General features: G+C 32.1%; 1 protein-coding gene across 1 annotated transcript; it reads right to left on the bottom strand.

The window, feature by feature from the left end:
- Nucleotides 1-1,783: 1,783 nt before the first annotated feature.
- Nucleotides 1,784-5,810, bottom strand: LOC120088021 (PTI1-like tyrosine-protein kinase At3g15890). The gene is made up of 4 exons (XM_039045048.2): nt 5,250-5,810; nt 4,653-4,800; nt 2,870-3,132; nt 1,784-2,794 (listed from the first exon to the last, which is right to left on the bottom strand). The coding sequence occupies exons 1-4, from the start codon at nt 5,291-5,293 to the stop codon at nt 2,140-2,142; spliced, it is 1,110 nt and encodes a 369-aa protein (XP_038900976.1). The 5' UTR covers nt 5,294-5,810; the 3' UTR covers nt 1,784-2,139.
- Between the last annotated feature and the right edge of the window lie 20,027 nt (nt 5,811-25,837).

Genomic DNA, 25,837 nt, shown 5'->3' with positions numbered 1-25,837 from the left:
ATCGATACAAGCTCACTTTTCATATGAATTCTTAGTATTATCACCGCATATTCTACTTGTTAGTCCTCATAATTCTAAATAAAATGCTGCAATAACTTGTATTTCTACCAGCTATCACATGTAGACCATAGAAATCTCACGGTGCAACCTAATGGAGGAGACCGTAGGATACGTTGTGTCACACCCCCTCTCGAGCTCACCTCTCAAACCTGAAAGAAGGCGTGAGGACTGTAGATATCACCCTTTTGTGGTATCTACTGCCCATCTCTTACTCAACTAGCATTAACTCAACATCGCCATATTAAGAATTAACTCATTGTTCTATTTATAAAAATAACAAGAGTTTTGCAGACATTTGCCCCAACCCATTTTAACTACTATAAACACATTTAACTCATGGTAGACCTCATCTTCTCGCAACAACCTAGACTCCTTTGCTACCTGCGAAGGAAAACATAAAAGAAAAGAGTGAGCTTCAAAAAGCTCAGTGTGTGGTAAACAACTTACAGGGTTTCTTTCAACCCTTTAGAGACAAATAGCTCAATCAACATATCCACAGTGAAGTTACTACTCAGACCTCAAGCTTGAACGAGGCCATTCTCTACTCTACTTATACATACGATAGATGGTCAAACATATCTCTTTTATTACTATTATGTGCACATAGATTCCTCTCTTGTGGGCTCAGAAGCTAAATCTGTCGATCCTTTAACCATCCCATATGAGGTTCCTCTCATGGTGGAAATGAACAAAAATATTGTAAAACCGAATTAAAACTATATATATATATCATCTCAGGGCATGTCAAAACACAAAAAATGAGTCGAATGAGTACTAGTATTACTTGGTATTTTTTTTTATAGTTGAGGAAAGATGTAGAATAGATAAAATGTTAAGAACATTTCAAAATCAAGCAAGGAAAAAAATCTGATTTTTTTATTTTTATTTTTCATGCCCCGGATTACGTCTCGGGTCATTAGATAGGAATCCGAAAATGCTAATATATACACATTCTATTCACTATTTGACACATGTTTAGAAAATATATTATTTTATTTCATGAGCCCCACACCATTAAAATGTTACTTTTATTGTAAGCTTTTTATTTCAAAAGTTAAATTTGCTAATACAACTTTTGAAAGTTCACAGAGGTTCTAACCTTTTCTGTTCATCTATTTATGATAAGGAAATTTTTTAGCTTTTTTTTTTTTTTTTTTTTTTTTAAGTTTAAGGATATTATTAAAATTTTTAAAAATCTCTAAGTATTTTCAAAATAAAGTATTAGCAATTTCCATCTAAAACTAACAATAAGGTATTTTTAAATTTCTTTTAAATAATTTAAAGACATTATTGAAACTTTTGAAAGCTCAAAACTATTATGGAAATAAATTACAACTTCCAGAGCATTTTCTATAATTTACTTCCTTAATATCACTTTCATTATCTTTCATTAATTTTAATAAATTAAACGTGGTGAGTGATTGAAGTTAAAAAGTTAATAACTACCCCTGTAATTTAATATTGATTTTTTTATAAATTTCTCAGTATTTTAACCAAGTTTCTAATATCATAATCATTTTAATAGTACTCTCTCCTCTTGTCTATATCTATCTCTATCTGCTCCTTTGTTAGTGGGGACTGGGGAGAGGTTTCTTCTCTCTCCAAGGCACCTAAACAATTTTATAGTGTAATAACAATAATAATAATAATAATAATTTTTTTAATTTAAAAAAAAAAAATAGTTGGTGTAAAGAATCTTCTCCCTCCTACTAAAACAACAAAATGAAAACAAAAAGTAGCCTGTACATACAAAGAGAGAACCACCAGGTTGGATACAGTTTGATGCCACTTACAATATGTATATATATCCAAACATAAATTGGAACCCCCAAAAAAGAGTCTGAAAGGGCAACCACAAATCATACAATCTCAGCTGCACTCATAAAACAATGCTTGAGAATCAATAGGCAATCACCACCCTGGCATGCTTTGTAAAGGACAGCCAGAGCTAACCTGGAACTTGAACTACTGTATAACCAACCCACAACTTCCCAAAAGAAAAAGGAAAATAAAAATAATAGAAGAAAGAAAGAAGCTGTCTGAAATTTCTTTCTAAGCTAGTAGACTCAGCTACTACTCTCATGTGGGGTTTTGTGTTGAATTTTCTATCACCTTCTCTTTTGAATCTTTTTCTTCTGATATGAAGTCTGAGCTTTCTTCACCAGCCTGTATTTCTGTAGTTTGTGCAGCTACTTGATGGCTCTTGAACAGCTCATCATCTTCTAATTTGGCTAGCTTCTCTTTTGATTCTCCTTTTAGCAGCTCAACCACCTCAATCATGGTCGGTCGTTTCTCAGATCGTGAATGGGAACAACAGAGTGCAACAAGGATGACTCTCTTTAGTTCGTCTACATTGTAGTCTCCATTTAGCTTCGGGTCTGCAAGTTCGTCAAATTTTTTCTCAACTACAATCGGTAGAGCCCAATCTATGATTGTGCGTTTAATTGTTGAACTCAATTTCTCAAGAGGCTTCTTGCCAGTTGCAAGCTCGAGCAGGAGAATGCCAAAGCTGTATACATCACAACTCTCTGATGCCTTACCTAACATGGCATATTCAGGAGCAAGGTATCCGAGTGTGCCCTTGACTCTTGTAGTTACATGTGTTGCACCATCAGGGATAAGTTTTGCGAATCCAAAGTCAGCTACACGAGCTTGGAAATCTGGATCCAGCAAAACATTACTAGCTTTGATGTCTCGATGAATTATATGCGGAGTTGCTTGGTGGTGAAGATAGCTGAACCAAACAAAATTTGGAGTGATCAAAATGCGTAAGAAAATGTCAAGATAAAATAAAGATGTGTTTACATACGCGATTCCCTCGGCAGACCCAATAGCGATTTTCATACGACGTTTCCAATCAAGGTGGCATTCTGATGAGTGATGTCCATGTAGATGGGAGAGTAGACTTAGATTAGGCATGTAGTCGTACACGATCAAGCGCTCTTGCCCCTCAGCACAGTAGCCTCGTAAACTCAATAGATTCTTGTGCCTAACTCGGGCCAGTATCTCAACTTCCACAGAGAATTCCATGTCTGCTTTGTTGCTCCAGACCTTCAACCTCTTAACTGCAATCTGTGAAAACGTCCCATTTCGATTTCAGAATAGGTTGCTGTTTCTAAAATTCAAAAATTCAAATTATGTGAACATGTTCAGATAAGACCAAAACTTGAAGTTCTGACATGGAATTTCAAACCATGAATTATGCAGAGTAGGAGATTAATTTACATACGATATTCCCTCTTTGAACTTTATGGTATTAATTCCTTAAAGTGCTAAATGTACCTAATTACTACAATTTATTGTCAATCCTAGCTTTAGAACTCAAGGACAACTCATTGTACAACCTACAGAATAATTCATGTTCAAGGTTTTTTATTGTCAATCCTAGTTTCAACCAATCTAAATTTCAAATCTTTAGGAATGGACCCTTTTTATTTTTATCTGCGTGAGTGCCGAGTCAGCTTCTATGCACCTCAACTATTCTCACGAGACAATCGTCTGACTCTACTACATTTGGTTTCCAAGAAAATTTGTAGGATATTAAGCCCTTTATTATTCTCATGGTCCTTATTGACACAAGGCCAACCCAGGGTGGTTATCCTTTAGATTGGCATTAACCCGGAAAAAAATCTTTATAAATCTAGCAAACCTTCACATGTGGCTCCTCAAACATTCCAAATCAGCCAGAGAAGAAAATGAACATGTATCCTTATCCATTACCAATTTACCATGTACGCACTTCAATGTAGACCAAAAACAAATCAGATCAAGTTTACAATAGCAAGTTACTATTTCTATGTATAAATAGATTTTCAATGGAATATGAAATAAAACCAAAATAGTCCCAAGATCATAGAGCAGTGATTTTGTTCGGGTTGATAACAATTCAATTCTTTTTTCCTTTTTTAATATCCGTGAGTATCCGGACCAACTTACACGCACCTCGACTAATCTCATGGGACAACCCGCTTGACCCTACAACATTTAAGTGTCAAGAAAACTTGTAGGATTTTAATTCCTAGGTAGGTGGCCACCATAAATTGCTATAACGATTCAATCTTAAAAACTTATGATACGTAAAATCATTAGACACTCTCGTAAGTAGTAACATCCTGCTGGCATGGTAAGGTAACTAAACAGAACAAGATAAGAATCTTAATGATAAAAGCCGTACCAAACAGCCCTGGTCACCGTCCTTTCACAATCATGTGATAAACATTTAAAAAATTTTACATGATACAGAGCATGTACATGAAGTTTTAAAGAAGTGTAAACTTTGCCTCTTGAATTCAAAAGATTTTAGTACATTCAATAGATTTTGGCACAGGCAAGATCTTAACTTGGTCAGCTTACTCGTAGTTTAAAACTAATAAAACAAGTATTTAAATGGAACTAAAACAACTCGCTAAGTTCGAAATAACCAAGAAAGGTGGCAAATTTTCCTTGAAACAACTTGAAAAAGAATATTCTAAATTTAAATAAATCTATGTCACATCAATTGATAGGATAAAATATGATTAGGCATCCTTTGATTATTATTGAGCAAATAATTACTGGAGTTTGTAAATTAAGAAAAGTTAAGGCATGATTACTTGTGATCCATCCCATAGCTGACCCCAGTAAACGCTACCAAATCCTCCTTCTCCAAGCTTGTTATCATAATTAAAATTATTTGTAGCCGAGTGCAATTCCTTCAACGAAAAGACCCTCCATGTTTGCTGTTTCTTCCCTCTTTCTTTCCTGCAGCATAGAACAGTCAACAAACAAAAACCTCCTAGAAAATTGCATATCTTATGAGTCAGGTTCATACAGTTTTGGTATCAGATCAACAAAAAGAAGTAAAGTTCACTGAAAATTCTTATGTTATCCAAATTTAACTTCAATATCCAAAACCCATCACTCTTCCCTCCAAAGACATCATGCCCACAAAATGCTCGATAAAAATCCCCTTTGAAGTTTAAACACTATCTCACAAATTCGAAGTCAGACCCGAGCCCAGAATTAGAACCCCACATCAGATTTTCAGAAAACAAAAGATTTTTAAGCCCAACCCAGAAGCAAAATCTTTCAGATAACCAAAAAGGGGCAGAGAAAAAGAGGAAAGAAGGGCAACCTAGAGAGAAAAATACGAAACCAAATATACTGATGAAGTAAATCAAGAGAGTTAAAGTGGGTTGGTCCAAACGTACCGATCCGAACCAAATCCACAGCAGAAGAAAGGGCGAAGGGCCATGAAAACAGAGCCAAATCAGACCCAAGTTATTGTGTAGATAAACAACAAAGCTTGGTATTGCTTATTTTGGTTACAGAGTTAACTATGTGTTGCAGAAGGGAGAAGAGAGAGAGATGCGAAGCGTAAAGGGATGGAGGAAGAAACAAACATTTGAATAAAGAGGAAAAAGGAAATGGGTTTGATTTGGTTTGAGTTGAGTGGCTTTGGGTTTGATGGGGTTTTGATTTTGGGTGTGAAAAAGTTCAAAAAGAGAAGTTCGACGAATGTTGGGCTTTGTTTGAGGACAGAGAGGCGCAGACAGAGGCGATTGAGAGCGTAGAGAGAGAAACAGAGAAATGGCCTCCTGTAGTCTTCTTCACGCCTCCATGTCTGACTCTCTCTCTCTCTCTCTCTCTCTTTTTTTGTAATTTTAAATTTCAAATATTCCAGCTGTGTACAAATTCCCAACTAGAACGACTCGGGAGAGCAATTCCATTGTTTTTTAAAAAACAATAGCATTGCCTCAATAATAAATAAATAATAATAATAATCCTAGTAATCATAATCATAATAATAGCAAGAATCAATAATATTTATTAATTTCAAGGTCTCTTGAAATATAAGTTACGATAAATTATACAAAATATCTTTCAATTTTATAGGTTATGTCAAAAATATCTTTAAACTTTTAAAAATTTTAAAAGTACTACTAAACTTTCAAAAGGAGTTCAAAAATATCACTATCATTAGTTTTGGATAGAAAGTATAGGTATAATGTGTCAAAAATATGCATGAACTTTCAAATTTTCAAAAATACCTTTAAACTAAAAAAAAAAATTAAAAAAATATTCTTACTATTAATAGATGAACAAAAATCGATAATACTGTCTTACTTCTCTATTTTTCCTATTTTTTCTCTCATTTTCTTCACTATAATCTTACCCTCTTTTTGTAGGTTGTTTGACACATTTATTTAACTCTCAATAATAATAATAATAATAATCATAGCAAGGATCAATAATATTTATTAATTTTAAGGTCTCTTGAAATATAAGTTACGTTAAATTATACAAAATACCTTTCAATTTCATAGGTTATGTCAAAAATGTCTTTAAACTTTTAAAAATTTTAAAATTACCATTAAATTTTCAAAAGGAGTTCAAAAATATCACTATCATTAGTTTTAGATAGAAACCGTAGATATAATGTGTCAAAAATATGCATGAACTTTCAAATTTTCAAAAGTACTTTTAAACTAAAAAAATATTCTTACTATTAATAGATGAACAAAAATCAATAATACCATCTTACTTCTCTATTTTTCCTATTTTTTCTCTCATTTTTTTCTATATAATCTTACCCCCTTTTTGTAAGTTGTTTGACATATTTATTTAACTCTCAATAATAATAATAATAATAATAATAATAATAATAATAATAATAAATATGTTAAATTACAAATTTGGTCTCTATGGTTTGATAAAAGTTAAAATTTAGTCTCTATGGTTTTAAAAGTTCGGATTTAATTCTATGGTTTGATAAAACCTCATAAATGGTCCCTCTAATTTTAATAAGTTCTCCTTCGGAGTTCCTATCATAGGGATTCTTCATAAAACTTTTATCAAACCGTATAGACTAAAATTCTAAATATAAACAACAGGGACCAAACTCTAATTTTTTTTCCAGATTATAAGGACCAAATATACAATTTAACCTAATAAATAAAATTGGCCACTTCAATTAAGATATATGGACTATAACAAGAAGAAAGAGAATAATGGAAGCATTAAAGGATTTTAAGACTTAAATATTTTAACAAAATTGTACATTAGTAGTTGAATGTGTGTTAGTAGATAAATATTTTTTTTTTATTTGACTACTTATCATTTTGGTACATTTTAAGGGAAGACTTTGATTTTGGAATGTGAGATTTTATATTTTAACTTAGAGTTTTAGTTTTTATTTTGGTTGTTGAGAAAATTGGTGTAAGATTGGGAAAACGATAGAAAAATACGAGTATCTATATGAAGAAAAAATGAGGATATCTATATAATTTATTTTTGAATTAGTTACTTTCAAACTCAAGAAAACTTCAAATAAATTGATAATTATACTAACGATAGGAACGATAGGAGCATTTTAAAATATTTTTTAGAAAATTTTTTAGTTATTTTTACAACGGTGTATTAACGATTTTTGTTCATATACTAATTGTAATGTATTTTTTAACTTTTTTTTTTTTTTTTTTAAGTTTAAGGGTATTTTTTAAACTTTTGAAAATTCAGGAGTAATTTAAAACAAAATATTAACAATTTTCATTCAAAACTAATTGTAAGGGTATTTTTCTTTTTGGAAGTTTAAAGTGTTTTTTAAACTTTTGAAGTTCAAGAGTATTTTTTTAACATTGTACAAAGTCCAATGATTTTTTTTTTTTTTTTATATATAATTTAGCCTACTATTCAATAAAAATAAAGTTTTTTTTATTAAAAAAATGAAAATAAGGTTGTAGTATATGTGTGTTGCATGAGAAAATTTGACTAATCACAAACTACTACATTATTTCTCAAATTAATGACAAAGTTACAAATGATCCAATTTGGGACTAATTAAAGCTAACATGTATCCCAAATTGAAATTGAAGACATAATTTGGCAGGTTTCGATGATGCCATATGTTTTCATTGTGATCTTCGGATTAAAAAAATAATTTAGTCCAATTTGATAATAATATTTGAGTTTTGGCCTAATTGAGCCAACAAATAGACTTAATTTGGCTAAAGGCCAACCAAACCAAAAATCCAATTAGTTGACTCAAAGATCAGGTCGATAAATCAACTAAGCCTAGACCCATAAATCCCATCCTGAGAAATCTATAAATAAAGGAATTCTTCATTTGAAAGTTTAAAAAATTTTACACTTCAAAGAACCTATAAAGAATTCTCCAAACAATTAGAAGACTCCTTAAGCTCCTGAAGATTGTATCACACTTGAAGACTAAATCCTTTGAAGATACATTCTTCCAAGACTTTAATTTCAAGAACATCATGTGCTCTACTTCCTCAAATCAAGCATATGCATTCAAGAGAAAGAATCAGTGGATCAAGTAATAGAGATTGAACCACATTCGCATAAAATAACATAAACACAAGTTCTACCCTACAAAATACGTTTCTTCGGAAACCTCATGTGAATAATGTGTTTGGTTTGGTAACTAATCTAGATATTGAATTTTAATTTAAACAATTATTCTAATTATTTTCTCAAAATTGTTTTAAATGTGTTTAATACTATATTTATAGCCAAAGCGAGCATAACTTAACTGATATACAGATGTGTTTGTGACTAGAGGATTTAAACCCCTACTCTCTATTATATATACTAAAAAAGACTATATTAATTAATTTATGAACATGGTTTTATATAATTTATAATATATTACATATTACATATATTTGTTACATGAAAATGCTATATTTCTAATTATTTTTATCTTGTTTTAAATTTAAGGGATGTTTTAAAATAATCAATGATAAACTGCGATAGACATGTATCAGTGTCAGTAATAGATGTCTATCGAGGTCCATCGCGCTCTATTACCAGTGACATTTTACTATACTTATAAATATTTTAAGTAGTTTTACCATTTAAAACAATTGTCCTAAATATAATTCTTTATTTTAAAGTATAAATTCTTCCAAATATAGATACACTGAAGATAAAAATATTGTTTGCATAATTTACATTATTTGAATAACAAAATTGAAAAAAAAAATTGCAATGCATTCTAACTACTCAGTAATAAAGTTAAAAAAATAGAATAATTTTCACAAATAGAAAAAATGTCAAATTATTTACAAAAAAAAAAAAAAAAACACGGATAGATACTAATGAACTTCTATAAGTGTCTATCAGCGATACATTTCTATTAGTTTCTATTATTGATAAACACTGATAGACTTCTATCAACATCTATTAAAGAATATTAAAATTTTGTTATTTGTGTAAATAGTTTTTCTTTTTTTTTTCTTTTTTTTTTCTTTTTTTTGAAAATATCACAGTTTGATTGAATATTGGATGGATTGTAAAATGATAAAAATAGCTCGAGTTGATTTTTTTTTTTAAAATTAAGGAACTGCCCTATTTAATCATGTTCCATGAAACTTGAACTATAATAAAATTTAATTAAATTAAAAAATGGGTACATATCAATTTATACCTCCAAACTTTGGGAGTTCTATCAATTAAAACTCTAAACTAATAGATATATTAGTTTAAACCCTTCGTAAGTATATCAATTTGCACATTATTTCATATTTCGTTTGACCAATATTGTGTAAAACTTATGATTTGAGTCAATTAAATTTCCAAATTTTTATAAGAATTTATATTGTTAATTATCTTTGAAAATCATCCATGCATTGATTCTCAAATGTGTGTAGACTTCTTCAAATGTCAATTCTACCAAATGGACGATTAAAGCAAAAGCATGGACGATTCTCAAATGAAATTCTAACTTAAGAGTCTAAATTGATCCATTTATGAAAATTTAGGGATACATTGAATCGATACAATTATAAGATTCACATGAGGTTTTTTCAGCAGAACGTAATAGATTATGTAACTTGACATAGTTATAAATGTTTATAATTGAAATTAATACCATTATTAATTAAGATTTAAATTGATATAATCTCTAAAATTTAAGAGTATAAATTAATATTTTAAAAAAATGGTCATGAATTTGAAATTAAGGTTAATGCATTTGAGATAAAAATTATTATGATTCTCTTCACTTGAGATTGGAATATGAAACAATAATAAGGTCCTACATTATAAAAATTTGGAGAGTGCATCCTTGAGATGTTCATGGTCATTCTATCTAAAATTGACTTTTCTTTGTGAAGTACTGTTCAAAACCATTTGTTTAATACAGAGTACAATTACTTATCTGAATAGACTCCAAAGGAAGAGTATATATTAGTTAGACTAAGTTATTTTTATATTGACAAATATTCAAAACATTTTTAACCTAACTAATTATATATGTTGGAAGTGTTTGAGTTGTTGAATTGATTATTATAATCCATGGTTATTATAGTTTTTAAATTATGATAGTCTGTAAGTTATACTAGTATGTTGCTGTTTCTATTGTTTTCTTAATTTTTTTCTTAATTTCATTTTATAATATAATTAGCTTTTAATATCGACCTACGGAAAATTGATTGACTATTGAGAGCAACTCTGTAACGAGATCATTGTTTTTAATAACTTTGCTACTGTTTCTATTTTTTTTAACTTTTTCTTTAAGAAAATTCATTCAAATAAATAAAACAATAATATTAATTTTTTTTTATCTAAAATATTTATAATTTCAATACAAATATCAATTTTTAATTGATTTTAAATAAATAAATAAATAATTTAAAATTACAATAGAAATGGAAAATTTTTTCCTACGGGGACCTGTCCTCGAATGGAGATTCCTCGACCCCGACCTCGACTCCCCAAAATGGGGAATGGTGTGGAGATGGGGACTACAAATCCCCATGGGGATAGGGATGGGGATGTATCTCGGCCCCACCCACTCCATTGCCAACCCTAAGTGCATACTATTTTATTTTGAGTTATAATATTCTATGTTTAGTGTGCAGACTATTTTAATCTAAGTAGAAAAATAGTAAACACGATAACAATGAGGAGAAAAGAGAATAAGTGGAAAATATAAACACTATAACAGAAAGAAATTTGAAATATTAATATTGTGTAGTTAATCATAGGTTATGATAGTGGAAACACCAACTATTATAATTGAAGCCTCAAACATTAAGTTGACTATAATAACTTAGGGGTGTTAAAAAAAAATCGATGACCCAAAAAAATCGAGCAACCCAACCCAACCCACCTAGTTTGGGTTGGTTTTAAAATAAAAAAATTTTGGTTTCGGTTTTTTTAGTGAACCTGAGCAGGTTGGTTTGATTTGAGGGTTTAAAGAGCAAAAATCAAGTTTGAATCAAACCGACCCACATAGCCCTAGCCCATTTAAATATGTTTAGGGTTCCTCTACCTTCATTGCGGCAGATCGCCTTTAATGAAAAGTGGTAAAAAAGTGAGCCTAACCACAGATACTTTGACTTCCTTATAGAAAATCAATTACATGATTCTTACAATACATTTTGTTGATTCTGAATGGAATTTACAGAAAAGAATATCGAATTTTTGTCAAGTGCCTAATCATAAAGGAGAGACAATTGGTAAAGTAATTGAATGTTGTTTATTGGATTAGGGTATTGATAGAGTTTTTTCAATTGTTGTTGATAAAGCATCTTCAGATGATTCTGAAATCTCAAAGAGAAAACTAAAGACTTGGAAGTCTCTTATCTTAGATGGTGAATTATTGCATATGAGATGTTGTGTTCATATTATGAACTTGATTGTTATGATGGATTGAAAGACTTGCATGATTCGATAGCTAGAGAACGAAATGTTGTAAGATATGTTAGATCTTCTCCTAAGTGATTGAAATTTTTTTTAGAGTGTGTTGGACATGAAAAGATTGAATCTAAAGTACTTGTTTATCTGGATGTGTCTACAAGATGGAATTCAACATATATGATACTTCATCATGCTTTAAAATTCGAAAAGGATTTTCAATGCTTAGGTGAAGAGGATGAAGATTTTGTACATCACTTTATTGATGATGAGAAGGGAAAGAAAAGAAAGGGACCACCGACTTTACCTGATTGGAATCATGTTAGGACATTTGTCAAATTTTTGAAGATGTTCTATGATCTTATATTGAAGGTCAATGGTTCAACTTATGTCACTTCTAATACATTCTTTCATGAACTTTGTGGGATTCAACGACATTTAATAGGTTGGAGCCAAGATGTAAACAATATGATATATACTTTGGCTTCCAATATGAGAATGAAATTTGACAAGTATTGAGGGTCTCTTGACAAGATGAATAAAGTGTTGCTTCTAGCTATTATACTTGATCCACAATATAGGTTACGTTGGATTATGTATCCTTTTGTTCCATATGTATCCATGGGGATGGAGTTGCTAAAACAATGACTAATGAGGTGAAAGTTAGTTTGATGCAATTATATGAGTTTTATAGATAACTACTTCAAGTGGTCATGCTTCTAAACAACCATGTCACATAGTTGAAATAATTAGTGAAGATTGTGATGATATGGAAATTGATTTACAATTAGAATACAAACGAAGAAGAAAAGAAAAAAATTTGAATGAAATAAGAAATGATATGGAGAGATATTTGCCAGAACCTAATAAGAATCTGACCGAAAATTTTGATATTTTGAATTGGTGGAAATTAAATGCTCCTAAATATAAAGTTTTATCACAAACTCAACATGTCTTAGTTGTACCAGTGTCAACAATTTCTTCGGAATCAACATTTAGTACAGGAGGTAGAATACTTACACTTTTAGAAGTTTTTAAGTCCTAAGATGGTGGAGACTTTAATACATACAAAAAATTGTCTACGTGCAAGGCCAATGTTATTAGATCTTACTCCACAAATTGAAGAATTGGAAACTTGTGATCAAGTTTTATTAGGTATATAGTGTGACCTTTTATATTTTACTCTATATTAATATATTGAAATTGTGATACATTCTTTTATAATTTATTTTCTAAATCTCGTTTAGGATTCAAGGACCAATGCAAGATTACAGACGAAGGGTTTGAAAAATTATGAGAAAGTTTTTGTTCATGAATGGATCGTTCAAGTTTGTTGGTTGCTGAATTCAATGGATTGCTCTTTTTAGGGGATTTTGTAGACACTAAAGTCGTATTTTTGGATTTTGAAGACTTTTGTAGACATTATTAGTTTTGCTTATGGATTTTGTAGACATTTGAAGACATTGTAGTCTTTATTGTGAATTTTGAAGATATCATTAATTTATAGTATTTCTTGTGAATTTTGGAGACTTGTTCTTATAGATTTTGGATATTATTATTTTGGAATTTTATGTTTTATTATATTAATTGATTCCATGTATATTTATTTCAATGAATATTATATAGTTACTTCATATTTTTGAAAGAGAACCAATGGAACCGAACCAATCCAACCTATTTTTTGTAGGTTGGGTTGGTTGGTTTGGGTTCATAATTTAACAAGAGTCAGTTGGATTAGAGTAGGAGTGTACATGGGTTGGATTGAGGTTGTTTCTTGGACCAACAAAAAAATCGAGTTGGTTGGGTTGGCAATCCATGTACCCTCCTTAAAATTTCTAACCCATGTACCCATGTAAAGTCTCCAATCCAACCCAACACAACCCTTGAAGTTTGGGTTGGGCTGGGTGGGTTGTCGGGTTATAACTTATTTTTTCTTTTAAATTAAAAATGTGAAAAATTATCTACAACACATGACTCATAACTAAAATCTCATAAAATTCAAATGTTAATACCAAATATCTATAATATCTATTATAAACCTTAAACAAAGACAAATATCACAACAACTTTAAAAAAAATATATAAAAAATTCACAAAGTAATCAAACTTTAAATAAGGAGGTATTTATATATATATAATTCGGATTGGGTTGTCAACCCAATTTCTTTTCAATCAACTCACAATCCAACCTAACCCAACAAAAATAGAAAAAAATTTAATCCAACCCAATCCAAGAACAAAATTAACCCAACCCAACACTTACATTTTGGGTTGTGTAGTCCAGATTGTCGGGTCACTCGAACACCCCGAAGTTAGAGAAATACACAAATCGAAACATAGGATTGGATCTAAAATATCCCGAAACACAACCATCTACTTGAAATTGGAGGCTCAAACACTCCTATGATCTACTAGCTAAAAGGCATTTAGATAATTATTTACTTTTGACTATGATTCGTATTAAACTAATGTTTGTTTCACAAATATTTACTTTTTAAATTAGATAATTATTACCTCTCTCTCCATTATAACTCTTTTTTCTTCGAAAGTGAATTGGAGAAACCAATAATTACTTTCTCGAGATAATTATACTCTTGACTTAGAATTAGGGGCCCAAAATGAAATTTTAATTGTAATCCTTAATTTTAAATGCTTTAAATTATTCTTAAAATTACTATATATATATATATATATATATATATATATTAGCTACAATTTAAATTAAATCTAATAGTTTAAATTATTTTTTCTTAAGCAAATTCTATAAAATAAATATATAAATTTAACTCAAATATTAGTTATCATGCCCAATCAAATACATATATATAGTCAAAATGAACTTAACTTAATGATATTAACATGCGTTTTGATCTAAACGATTGGAGGTTGATTCTATTATACTAAAAAAATATATATATACAGACATATAAGTTTTAGATTTTTAACTTTCAATTTCATATGTATACTCATCATATAATATCTAAATTAATCCGTTTACACACACCATAAATAAGAAACATGGTTCTTTAATTAATATATTTCAGAAATCTTATTTTAAACTAAGTTTGATATTGTGTTGACTAGATTGAAAAGGTATTCTTAAATTTTGTTCTTTAATTCTATATATATATATATTTCTATTCTTTCAAAAATTACATGACTACTTTAACATTTTTTTAACTATTTCAAAACTCCATTGTGATAGAAATCCAATAAATTTTTGGATGGGAATTATGATATGAAGCAGATGTGATGATATCCTGAAATAGTACATCGGGTTGTATGTGAATTTTAATTTTTGTTTTGAGTCATCCATATTATAAATATGTTAAATTATGTATAATATAGAAGCCCATTATTAGTGTCATTAACCATGTGTCCCTTATCCATTATCTCATGTGTTGTCTTGTCCATGTATCTGAAGAATACACACTATTAGTGTCTATGTAATCCACCTCCTACTTGCTTGTCTATAAATAGTGACATTTGGTGGGTTTTGAAAGACACAACATTGGTGATCAATCCAAAAAGATTGGAGAAAGTGGAGAAATCCATTCTTTTTTATTTTATTTATTTTTTGTTATTTATTTATTTATATATTATATTAATTAATTTATTTTATTATATATTATTATTATATTATATTTTCTCCATATATATGTTCTCATTGTGCACCATTGTACTCCTCAAATTCACAACATGTTATCAGCACGAGCTTCTATCGTTTTCCTCGCTAAAGGTAGGTCCTAAAGGTATGTCAGTTTTTCCCACTTCGTTATAATTAATAAATTTAACGTTATTTTTCATATTTAATATCCATTAAATTTCTAATAAAAATACAATATTTTAGGATAGTGCTTCCATGACAAATCTCACAAAATTAGAATTTTCCACCATTGATATTAATGACAGTAATTATTTGTCATAGGTACTTGATGTCGAAATCCACCTGGATGCTATGAACCTTAGAGACTATTAAAGAAGGAAATGCGATATCCAGTCAGGACAAAGCAAAAGCTGTGATTTTCCTTTATCATCATCTCCATAAGGAATTGAAAATGGAGTATCTTATAATAAAAGATCCTTGTATCTTCTGAAAAAATTTAAAAGAGAGGCATGATAATAAAAAAATAGTTATTCTTCTTAAAGCTTATTATGAGTGGGTGCCCTTGAGGCTACAAAATTTCAAATAATTGGATTGGGAGACCCGACTCCTTAGGATAGTCTGAGGTCATGAGTTGCGCCTAATCCACTAATCTAATAGGTAAGGCAATGTTGGAGTACGTAAGCCATTGGGAGTTGCCATAGGTTGTGGGTTGTGGTTGTATTCCTAAGCAGGAAGAGTTTGTGAGCCAGTTCCTGTTGGAGTTGCTTTACTTGGTAGAGATTATACGCAACAGAAGCACCTGAAGTACTAAACAAAATAGGTATTAGTTTGGTAATGGTTGGAGCAGCAAACTCGGATTCGGCAAGAATCTCATTTTTTGGTAGTACGAAGGGGGAATTGGCCCAAAAATTGGATAGCTGATAAACGTATTTTGAGATATCTAAAAGCTTGACTATTCTGGAAACCTTGCCATTCAATTCCTAGTAGTATCAATGAGACAAGTCGATTCATAGATCAAGAAAGAATTCAGCTGCTTACAGGGACGGTTACGCGATACGAGACGTAGAAGAAAAAAGTCAAAGGCTGCTCACCTGACCCCATCCAACGACTTTAGCGTCAAAATCTCGTATATTCAAGTGATTACAACTCCATATTATTTAAAATCAGTTTGAAACCGTTGTTATGTGGAGAGAAAATTACTGATGCTGATATATTAGAGAAGATATTTTCTACATTTTATGTCTTGAATATGCTTCTACAGTAGCAATATCGAGAGAAAGGTTTTAAAGAACATTATAAACTAATTTCATGTTTTCTCATGGCCAAACAAAATAACGAGTTATTAATGAAAAATCATGAATCTTGACCAACCAGGACAACACCATTCCCTAAAGTTAATGCTGTGAATTTTAATCATAATTATGGTCGAGGTCATGGTCGTGGTCGAGATCGTGACCATGGTAGAGGAAGAAATAATTATTATTTTTATGGTGGTCATTCTAATCATTCAAATTTCAAAAGAACCACACAAAATGATGATCACAAAGGAAAAGCTCCACAAGATAAGAGTTCAAAAAGTGTTGAAAATAAATACTTCTGACGCGGAATGATTGGACATTGGTCATGTAACTGTCGTACGTCAAAACACTTAGTTGATCTCTATCAAGCAACCTTTGAAGGAAAAAGAGAAAAATATGGAAGAAAATTTTGCATACCTAGATAATGACATATTTGACCCATCCAATATGACAATTTTGGATGTGGCAAACTTTTTTGAATCTCCTAAAGAGAAAATCGGCAGAATTGGTGGAACATCAAATGTTTCCTTTAACTTTGAACATATCTAGACTTAATGTTGTTTTTTTTATTCATCTCCATGTTTTTTCTTCTTAGTAGATACTTTTGTATATTCAAAATGTTAATTTTCTTATTCTAATTATTTCTTAGTGAAGAAACCTGGATCATTTTCATATATTGGGTGACTAAAAAATGAGTAAAAAAGATCTATGTCTGACAGACAGTGCAATTACACATACAATACTTACAAGTAGAAATATTTTTCCAAACTGACAATGTTGGAAGCAAAAGTCAATACAATATCAGGTTCTGTAAACCTCATTGAAGGGTTTGGGAAAGAAAATATTATTTTGCCTAGAGGACCGAAATTTACAATTGACAATGCATTGTTCTCTAATCAATCAAAGAGAAATCTACTTAGTTTTAAAGATATATGTTGCAATGGTTATTATATTGAGACTGATAGAAAGAATAATATAAAGTATCTTTATATCATGTCTACTGTCTCATATGAAAAACGTATACTAAAAGAGTTGTCTGCTTTATCTTTTGGATTTTTTATACTCATATACGAGTAATTGAAACATATGTAACAATGAACTTGAAGTTCATGAATCTAGACATATTTACAATTTGACATGATAGATTAGTTCATCCAGGGTCTATAATGATGAGAAGAATTATTGAGAATTCAAATAGATATCCATTGAAGAGCTAGAAGATTCTTCAATCTGATGAATTATCATGTGATGCTTGCTCTCAAGGCAAATTAATCATTGGACCATCACCAGTCAAAGTGGCGACTGAATCACCTATATTTTTAGAACGAATTCATGGTAATATATGTGGACCTATTAACCCACAAAGTGAATTATTTAGATATTTTATGGTATTAATAGACACATCCAACAGATTGTCACACCTGTGCTTCTTATCAAGTCGAAATCTTGCATTTTCAAGATTACTTGCTCAAATAATTAAGTTAAGAGCTGAATTTTCTAATTATACAATTAAGACCATTCGTCTTGATAATGCTGATGAATTTACATCCCAAACTTTTGATAATTATTGTATGTCAATTGGGATAAGTGTTGAACATCCTGCAGCTCATGTTCATACACAAAATGGTTTAGCAGAATCATTTATAAAACGTTTGCAGTTAATTGCTAGATCATTGCTTATGAAAGCTAAGTTTCCTACATTTGTATGGGGGCATGCTATTTTGCATGCAACATCACTTGTATGCAGTAGGCTAGTATCTTATCATAAGTACTCTCCACTACAATTAACTTATGACCATGAGCCAAATATTTTCCATATGAGAATTTTTGGATGTGCAATATATGTCCTAATTGCTCCACCACAATGTACTAAGATGGGTTCTCAAAGAAGGTTAGGAATATATATTGGATATGATTCTCCATCAATTATCAAATATCTTGAACCTCTGACAGGTTATGTATTTACTACACGATTTGCTGATTGTCATTTTAATGAGACAAATTTTCCAACATTAGTGGGAGGAATTAAGAAGTTGGAAAACGAAATTACATGGAATGCATCGTTATTGTCTCATTTGAATCCTCATACAGATCAATATGAACTTGAAATTCAGAAGATAATTCATTTGCAAAATATAGCAAATCGATTACCATATGCATTTATAGATGCAAAAAAAGTAACTAAGTCACATATACCTACTGCAAATGTTCCATAAAAAATTGATATCACAACACAGCAAGTTGTCACTAATGAATCTGAAACACGCCAGAAGCGTGGTAGATTAGTGAGTTCAAAGATAAAAATCCTCGAAAAAGAAAAATAATTAATAGTCAAGAAGACTTGGTTGAGGATGTAAATACCCATGAAGAAATTTATGACATGACTAATGAGGAAGGTGGAATACATAAAGATAATAATGAGATTTCAACAAACTATGTCATGATAGGAAAAGGATGGAACCAAACTCATGTAGTTATTGACAACATTTTTGTGTATAATGTTTCTCTTGATATTATATTTGAAAATGAGGATTCTGAACCAAAATCTATTGAAGAATTCGACATAGAAAATATTGGCTTCATTGAAAAGAAGCAATCAGGGCAGAATTAAAATCACTTCAAAACGTCAGGTTTTTAGACCAGTAGACTGAATACTAGAAGGTGTCAAACCTGTGGGATACAAATGGGTATTTGTGAGGAAAAGAAATAAAAATAATGTCACAAGATATAAAGTGTCCGCCTTATGATTTGAGTCTAAAAGTGCTATAAGTGAAAATAAAGAGTGGTAATGAATGGATAAGATGAGTGGAAATGAATGATGGATTATCTTCTCACTAAGAAAAATAGGCGATGCATTGGAGTGGATGGAAGCATACCTTGTGAAATGTGTACAAGCTTTTCGAAATTAGATCCAAGTATAAATCTAACTTAGGTTTCTTGGTAAGTCCAGGGTTGAACGCATGGATTCTAAAGTAGTTTAACGCAAATTCTATTATCAATCTAATGCAGAGGGTTCCTAAATTTGCTTAAGTGTGAATTATGTTCACTAACCTAAATTCAAGCATACAAGAAGAAGTAGAAGTTCAAAGAGAGGATGGAAAATTATGGATGAATGATCTTTAGTATTGATGATATACGTTGATCCCAAGTGGGGGCAACAAGCTTGTGAGTACGGTGAAAGTGAGATGAAAATGGTATGAATGTTGGTTTACAAACTGTGTTAATGTTATATGTAGGTGTTTCTATTCCTTAAAGAATTAGTTCAATATCTCTCAATGCAAATGCCAAATGTATTCCTATCTCTAGGGTGTATGCATTGATTATAGAGAACAAAATAAAGATACATGCAACTTTATCTCTAAACCTACTATGTGCTCTGACTTGATGCATTCTATAGTTAAATGCCTCTCTCAAATGGTTTAACTACTTGGTAACTTCAATCAACTTATCATGATGACCGATACATGGAATTCAAACATTCATTAAGTCAGAAAACTAGCAAACACGAACAGATTTGAATTAAACAAATGGATAAGTGGTGAATGATCCATGATTGAATTAAAGATAGCAATTGTTTGTACAACAATTTTAGCTTGACAAAATGAATGAGAGATGGAAATAAGATGTAGAACGAAGGAATCAAGCCGCAGAGTCCAATTTCTTGTTCTCTTTGGCTCAATTATAAAGCTTGTTCAACCAACTTGGTGAAGAATGTGATGAAGACTCCTCTCTCAAGCTTTCCTCTTGATCAATGGTGAAAATGGATCTTCCCTCCCATCTCCTTCTTGTAGAAAGCAAAATTGAGCTAAAACACTAACTGGCTCTCTAATATCTATTTATTTTTGTAAAATGGCTAACTTCTTCTTTTGCAGTTAACTTCCTTTTTTAAAGGAAACTCCAAGCAACTTGTTGACAGAACTTACATTATATTGTATACCCTAAGTCAGCTGATTGCCACCTCTGAGACATTTAGATGCCGTCAGTCAGATGCTTATTCCTACAAGTGGTGATTTGACAAAAAATATGTGAGCCAATGTATCCTTTCTGCATCGAGCATCCTTGGACACATAGCCTTTGCGTCAGCCAGGTCTGCAACATTTAGTGAAATTTCTTCAATTCATGCATTGAGATGCGTTAGTGAAGCATATTTTAACTAAAATGTTAGTTTTGAATGATTTAACTTTGTGCAAGGAATTCTATGTGTTTTTCCTTAGAATGGATGCGTTTTTATCAACAAAGATCTTAATTGTTTCAACTTTTAAGAGATAATAACTTGTGTTTTTACAAGTTATCACACCCCCAAATTTTGAACAATGCTCGTCCTCGAGCATTCCTAAAATAATTCCTTATCATATTTTCATCATTTTAACGCATTAGCTCTACTTCTCATCATGTCTAACTTATAAATATTTAAGGTTGACATTTGAAAAAAAATACAGGTTTGACCCTTCTCTAAAGAAATATATACTTGATCTCTTATGCGACAAGCCTTTTTGTCAAAACTCTTTGTTTTCTAAAATATTCTCATCTTTCTAATCCAATAACGTGTTTGAAGCTTTTCTTGTTATAAAAACTTATTCAAATGCAAGTTGTTATTTTAGGACTACCCATGCATCAATTTAAGTAACTTACCATCGTTTTGGCTTGCCCCTATGGGTGTCACACAGAAATCCAACTACAAGCAAGTGTCCTTCACAACTTAAACTCATATCTAAGCATCTATGTGCTTAGATTTTTTTTTTGGGGGCTTACATAGTGGAGTTGGGATGCGTTGGTCTTGGTTACTTAACTTTGTTTAGGTTTATCCCCACGGGTGTCATGCGGGCATCAAAATACGGTTAAGTGTCATTTCCAATATTAACTCTTATCAACTGGAGTTTCCTCTTTGCTTTGATAGCTAGTTAATAACTGGTAGAAATACAAGTTATTATAGCCTCTTATTTAGAATTATGAGGGCTAACAAGTAGAATATGCAGTGATTATACTAAGAATTCATGTGAAAAGTGAGCTTGCGTCGATCAACATAGGAAATCTCCGCTAACCTAATATTATGCATTATTCTGCGTCGAAATTTCTATTTTTGTAGCTATCGCAGGAATCGATCGTATGTGGTGAATCACAGACCATCGCAAGGGTGCTCGCGTACGTTCATCGCATGGATGTTGCGGCTATTGATCGCATGGATGTTGCGGCTATAGAGTAATAACCATGATAGAAGGACGATCGCAAGGTTGGTGGAACACGACGATACTTCGGCAAAAACGAGCATGAACGCATACCTTGAAGTACCAAAAAGATGATGTTGACATTTCACCTACCGCACCATTAGTGGCAGAGGTTTAGAGCTGGACCATCAGGCTATTAATGGTAGAGATTCAGAGCGGGACCATTAATGCTGTCGGCAATTGAGCTCTATAAACAGAGCCTTAGAGCCCAAATTCAAAGCATCCGAGCTTCTGCCTTAAGGCAGATCCTTGTGATGGCAGATCCTTGTGATCATAGATGAGAGCATGAGAAGACATTCTTTGAGAGTTCTTCATTCCTTCACCCATTCCAAGTGACGACCAAAGCTTTGCTGGAGATAGATCTCGAGAGAGACTAGTCCACCGCCCTTCCATGGCACCATCGACAACCTTGACACACATCTGATGGAAGCAAGAGATTGCCTACATCTAGCCCTCAATCTCTCTTCTATCTCTATATTGTATTACATTTTGGCTTAAGACATTAATACATTTTGTAATCAATGCATTTCTTTATTTCCTTCGACTCCATCTTCATTAACTTCTTCTTTATCTTCCTTTACTTTCATTGCAACAAACTAAGTAAGATTGTGAGAATATCGCATACTCAATCATGCGACATAGACATATGAAACATTTAGCAAACCACCGAGAGGTGTGTGTTGCACGAGTAGAGTGAGTAAATCCTCTTTGCTTAGTGTGAGGCCGTAGCAACGCTTGTCTATAAGCTGATCAGTGGTGACTAACTGCCCGAGAGGGTAAGTAGTGGAACTCACTAAGCAAAGTAAGCAGTGTTCCTAGAGACAGGAATAATCTTATGTTCAACCATGCTTTATGAGATCATCTTGTCTTATAAGTGCATCATTCATCATTTGGACATACTTGGGAGAGTAGTCTAAAGACCAAATCTAGGCTTGGGAGAGTCAGATTGGATTGCATAAGCAAGAATAGAGACTTAGACATAAGCTCTATCGACATTTTCACATATGCATCGTTTGTGTATATTTGTGTATAGCATGATCGCATAACTTGTGCTGGCTGGGATTACCCTTGTGATCAAGCTTAATGATGCGGTGAAGCTATCCCTTCCACCATTTTATCTATTTTTCCATGGATCTTATTATGCGTTAACAATTGCCGCGTCTCTACCAATTCTCATAGTCATACTTCCATTGCTTAATCTGTTTAGTTAGGAGTAGGAGTAGCACATAGTCCTTTAACTTCATTATTCTTTTATTCATTGTTGCAAACACATTACTTCACAACATTTAGTTACAAGTCCCTAAATTCGACCTCGGATCACCCCGAGAAACTTGCAATCTCGTTATACTTGGTGAGAGAGCAAGAAAACTTATGGCAGGAACACATGGTCATCGTATATTCTTAAAAGCATATTGCATATTTCTTAGTCCAATGCATGACCATCGACGCATGGAGAACGAACACATATCATAAGATGCACACATATTTACTCTCCATTTTCCAACCATCACTAGTTTTGCTTATTACGTCAAAATTATTTGTGATGATTTTTTAAGTGATTAAATTAAAACAGGATTTTATAAACCAGAAGACGCATCAACTCGGACCATCTCAAATTTTGGAGATCAGCAAGGTCCTCATTGCGGAAAGAGAACTATAAAAATGCCTTAGAATTTTTAAAATGAGGTTTGAGTTGAGGCTTACACGTATTAGAAATGAAATATATGTTTTATTTAGAGAAGTTTTAAACTTGAGATTCTAACGCCTAGCTTGAACTTATAAGGTATCAACACGGAACACAAGACAAGAAAAGGAAGAAATTATAAAAGGAATTCTAAAAGGCAAATGAAAAGATCATAATTGATATGTTTCATTCATAGCTTAAAGAAGAGTACATAAAATTCAAAACAACGTGACACATACAAAATTAATTTACAAATCAAAATAGAAGACCAACACCCCTAGATTTTCTACTATACTGGTGTGTCGTCCCGGTGTTCAAGTGCAGAATCTTCATCCATGAATCTAAGTGGATTGACTAGGTGTGTTGGCAAAGGAGGGAATGCGAACATCCCCATCAAGACCTAGTTGATATATTGTGTTGTGCAATTAAATTGGTCTTGACTTCTTTGCGTCTGTTGGCGCAAATAATCCCTTAGAGCCACGTTTTGGCATTGCAGTTTTGTGAGTTGAAAATGCAATGCTTCCATGGATACGACTAGTGGTCTGATCTATGCTTGGATGAATTGTTTAAGTTCATCCATATTGGCTTGAGGTATTGAGAGGGTAGATGCGTTGGTTGGGAGAGGCTGGTTGTCATGCATCTCCCCAGTCGGGTCTTCAGTATGTTATTGCTTGTACCCAACCCAATTGGTTCATAAAAGGTTGTGGGAGGAACAAAGGAAGAAATTATGGGTAAGCTAAGAGGGGAAAGTTGAGGGTTGTGAGTCTCACCAATCTAATCCTCATGCATTTCATCTTGAGGCGTTGGATCGAGTGGGTCGTCACCGGGTGAAGGCAAGGTTAAGGTATGAAGGGGCAAGTTCAGGTCTAGGATACTAGGCTCTTCATGCTCTAACACTAGCTCAGCCTTGTATTCTTACTCTTCTATTGAGGCTATCAACAGTAAAACAGTTACATTCTATTTATTAGTTACAACAATTTATTTGTTACATTCTGTTATAACAATTTATTTGTTACAACAGTTATGATTCTGTTTGAGTTTGTTTGTATTTTCCAGCTGTTAGTTAGTCAAGCAAACTAACAAGTTCTTCTATAAAAGGAACTTGAAGTATGTAAATACAATAAGTGAAAGTAATAAGAAAGTATTTCCACATACCTTTTCTCTCCATTTGTTATGGTATCAGAGCATTTCTGCAAGAGAGAAAATTAAAAAAACCCACCCAAATGACATTACCCTCTGCAGCCCTATCATGACGACATCAAAGAGTTCAACGTCCGGCAACTCTTCGGAACTCGACACCAAATGAATCCCTTCATCCTTCATCATTCAATCATCCCAACCACCAATCTGGTATCTACACCACTTGTAGGATCAAACAACTACTCTTCATGGAGCAGAGCAATGAAACTTGCATTATCAGGGAAGAACAAGATTGGTTTTATTACTGGAACGATTGAAAAACCATCAGAAGAAAGCTTACAATCAGCATGGAGATGTAATAATGCTGTGATAACCTCATGGATTATCAACTCAGTCTCAAAAGAAATTACTGCCAGCTTAGTTTACAGGTGAAGCGTCAAAGAGATATGGGATGAATTAAAAGAAAGGTACCGTCAGTCCAATGGGCCACATATATACCAGTTGAGAAAGAATCTTGTAACTATTACTCAAGGAAACCTTTTAGTGGAAGTATATTATGCAAAAATCACTACGATATGGCAAGAACTTGTTGAATACAGACCAACAGATGAATGTACTTGTCAAGGGTCAAAGAAGATGATAGAATTCTTGAATGCAGAATTTGTAATGACATTCCTTATGGGCTTAAACGAGTCATATGCACAAATCAGAGCACAAATTCTATTGATCGACCCTCTGCCAACAATAAACAAGGTATTCTCTCTTATCATCTAAGAAGAAAGGCAAAGATCCATTGGATCCACACCTACAATTGAAAGTATAACTCTAATGGCTAATGTTGAGAAAAGGTTTACATCTGAGAAATCTAAGAAGAAAGATACTCGGCCAGTATGCACTAACTATGGATATAGAGGTCATATTTCTGACAAATGTTATAGACTACATGGTTATCCACCAGGGCATAGACTAGCAAATAACAATTTAGTCCACCAACAAAGGCCGCAGAACTCTATGCAAACTAGTAATGAAAAGCCATTAGAAGCTCCTAAGAGCAATCAGTCTGCTTTCTTTGCCAGCCTAAATAATGACCAATACTCACAGCTCTTGAACATGCTGCAAACACACTTGAATACTCAACAAATTGATGAGATCCCTAAGACAGATACTACCCACATAGCAGGTA

This window comes from Benincasa hispida, chromosome 1 (assembly GCF_027475165.1).
Source record: "Benincasa hispida cultivar pf3 chromosome 1, pf3_genome.v1.1, whole genome shotgun sequence".
Taxonomy (NCBI): domain Eukaryota; kingdom Viridiplantae; phylum Streptophyta; class Magnoliopsida; order Cucurbitales; family Cucurbitaceae; genus Benincasa; species Benincasa hispida.
Note: the sequence above shows the minus strand (reverse complement) of the source record. Positions and strands in the feature narration are given on the sequence as shown.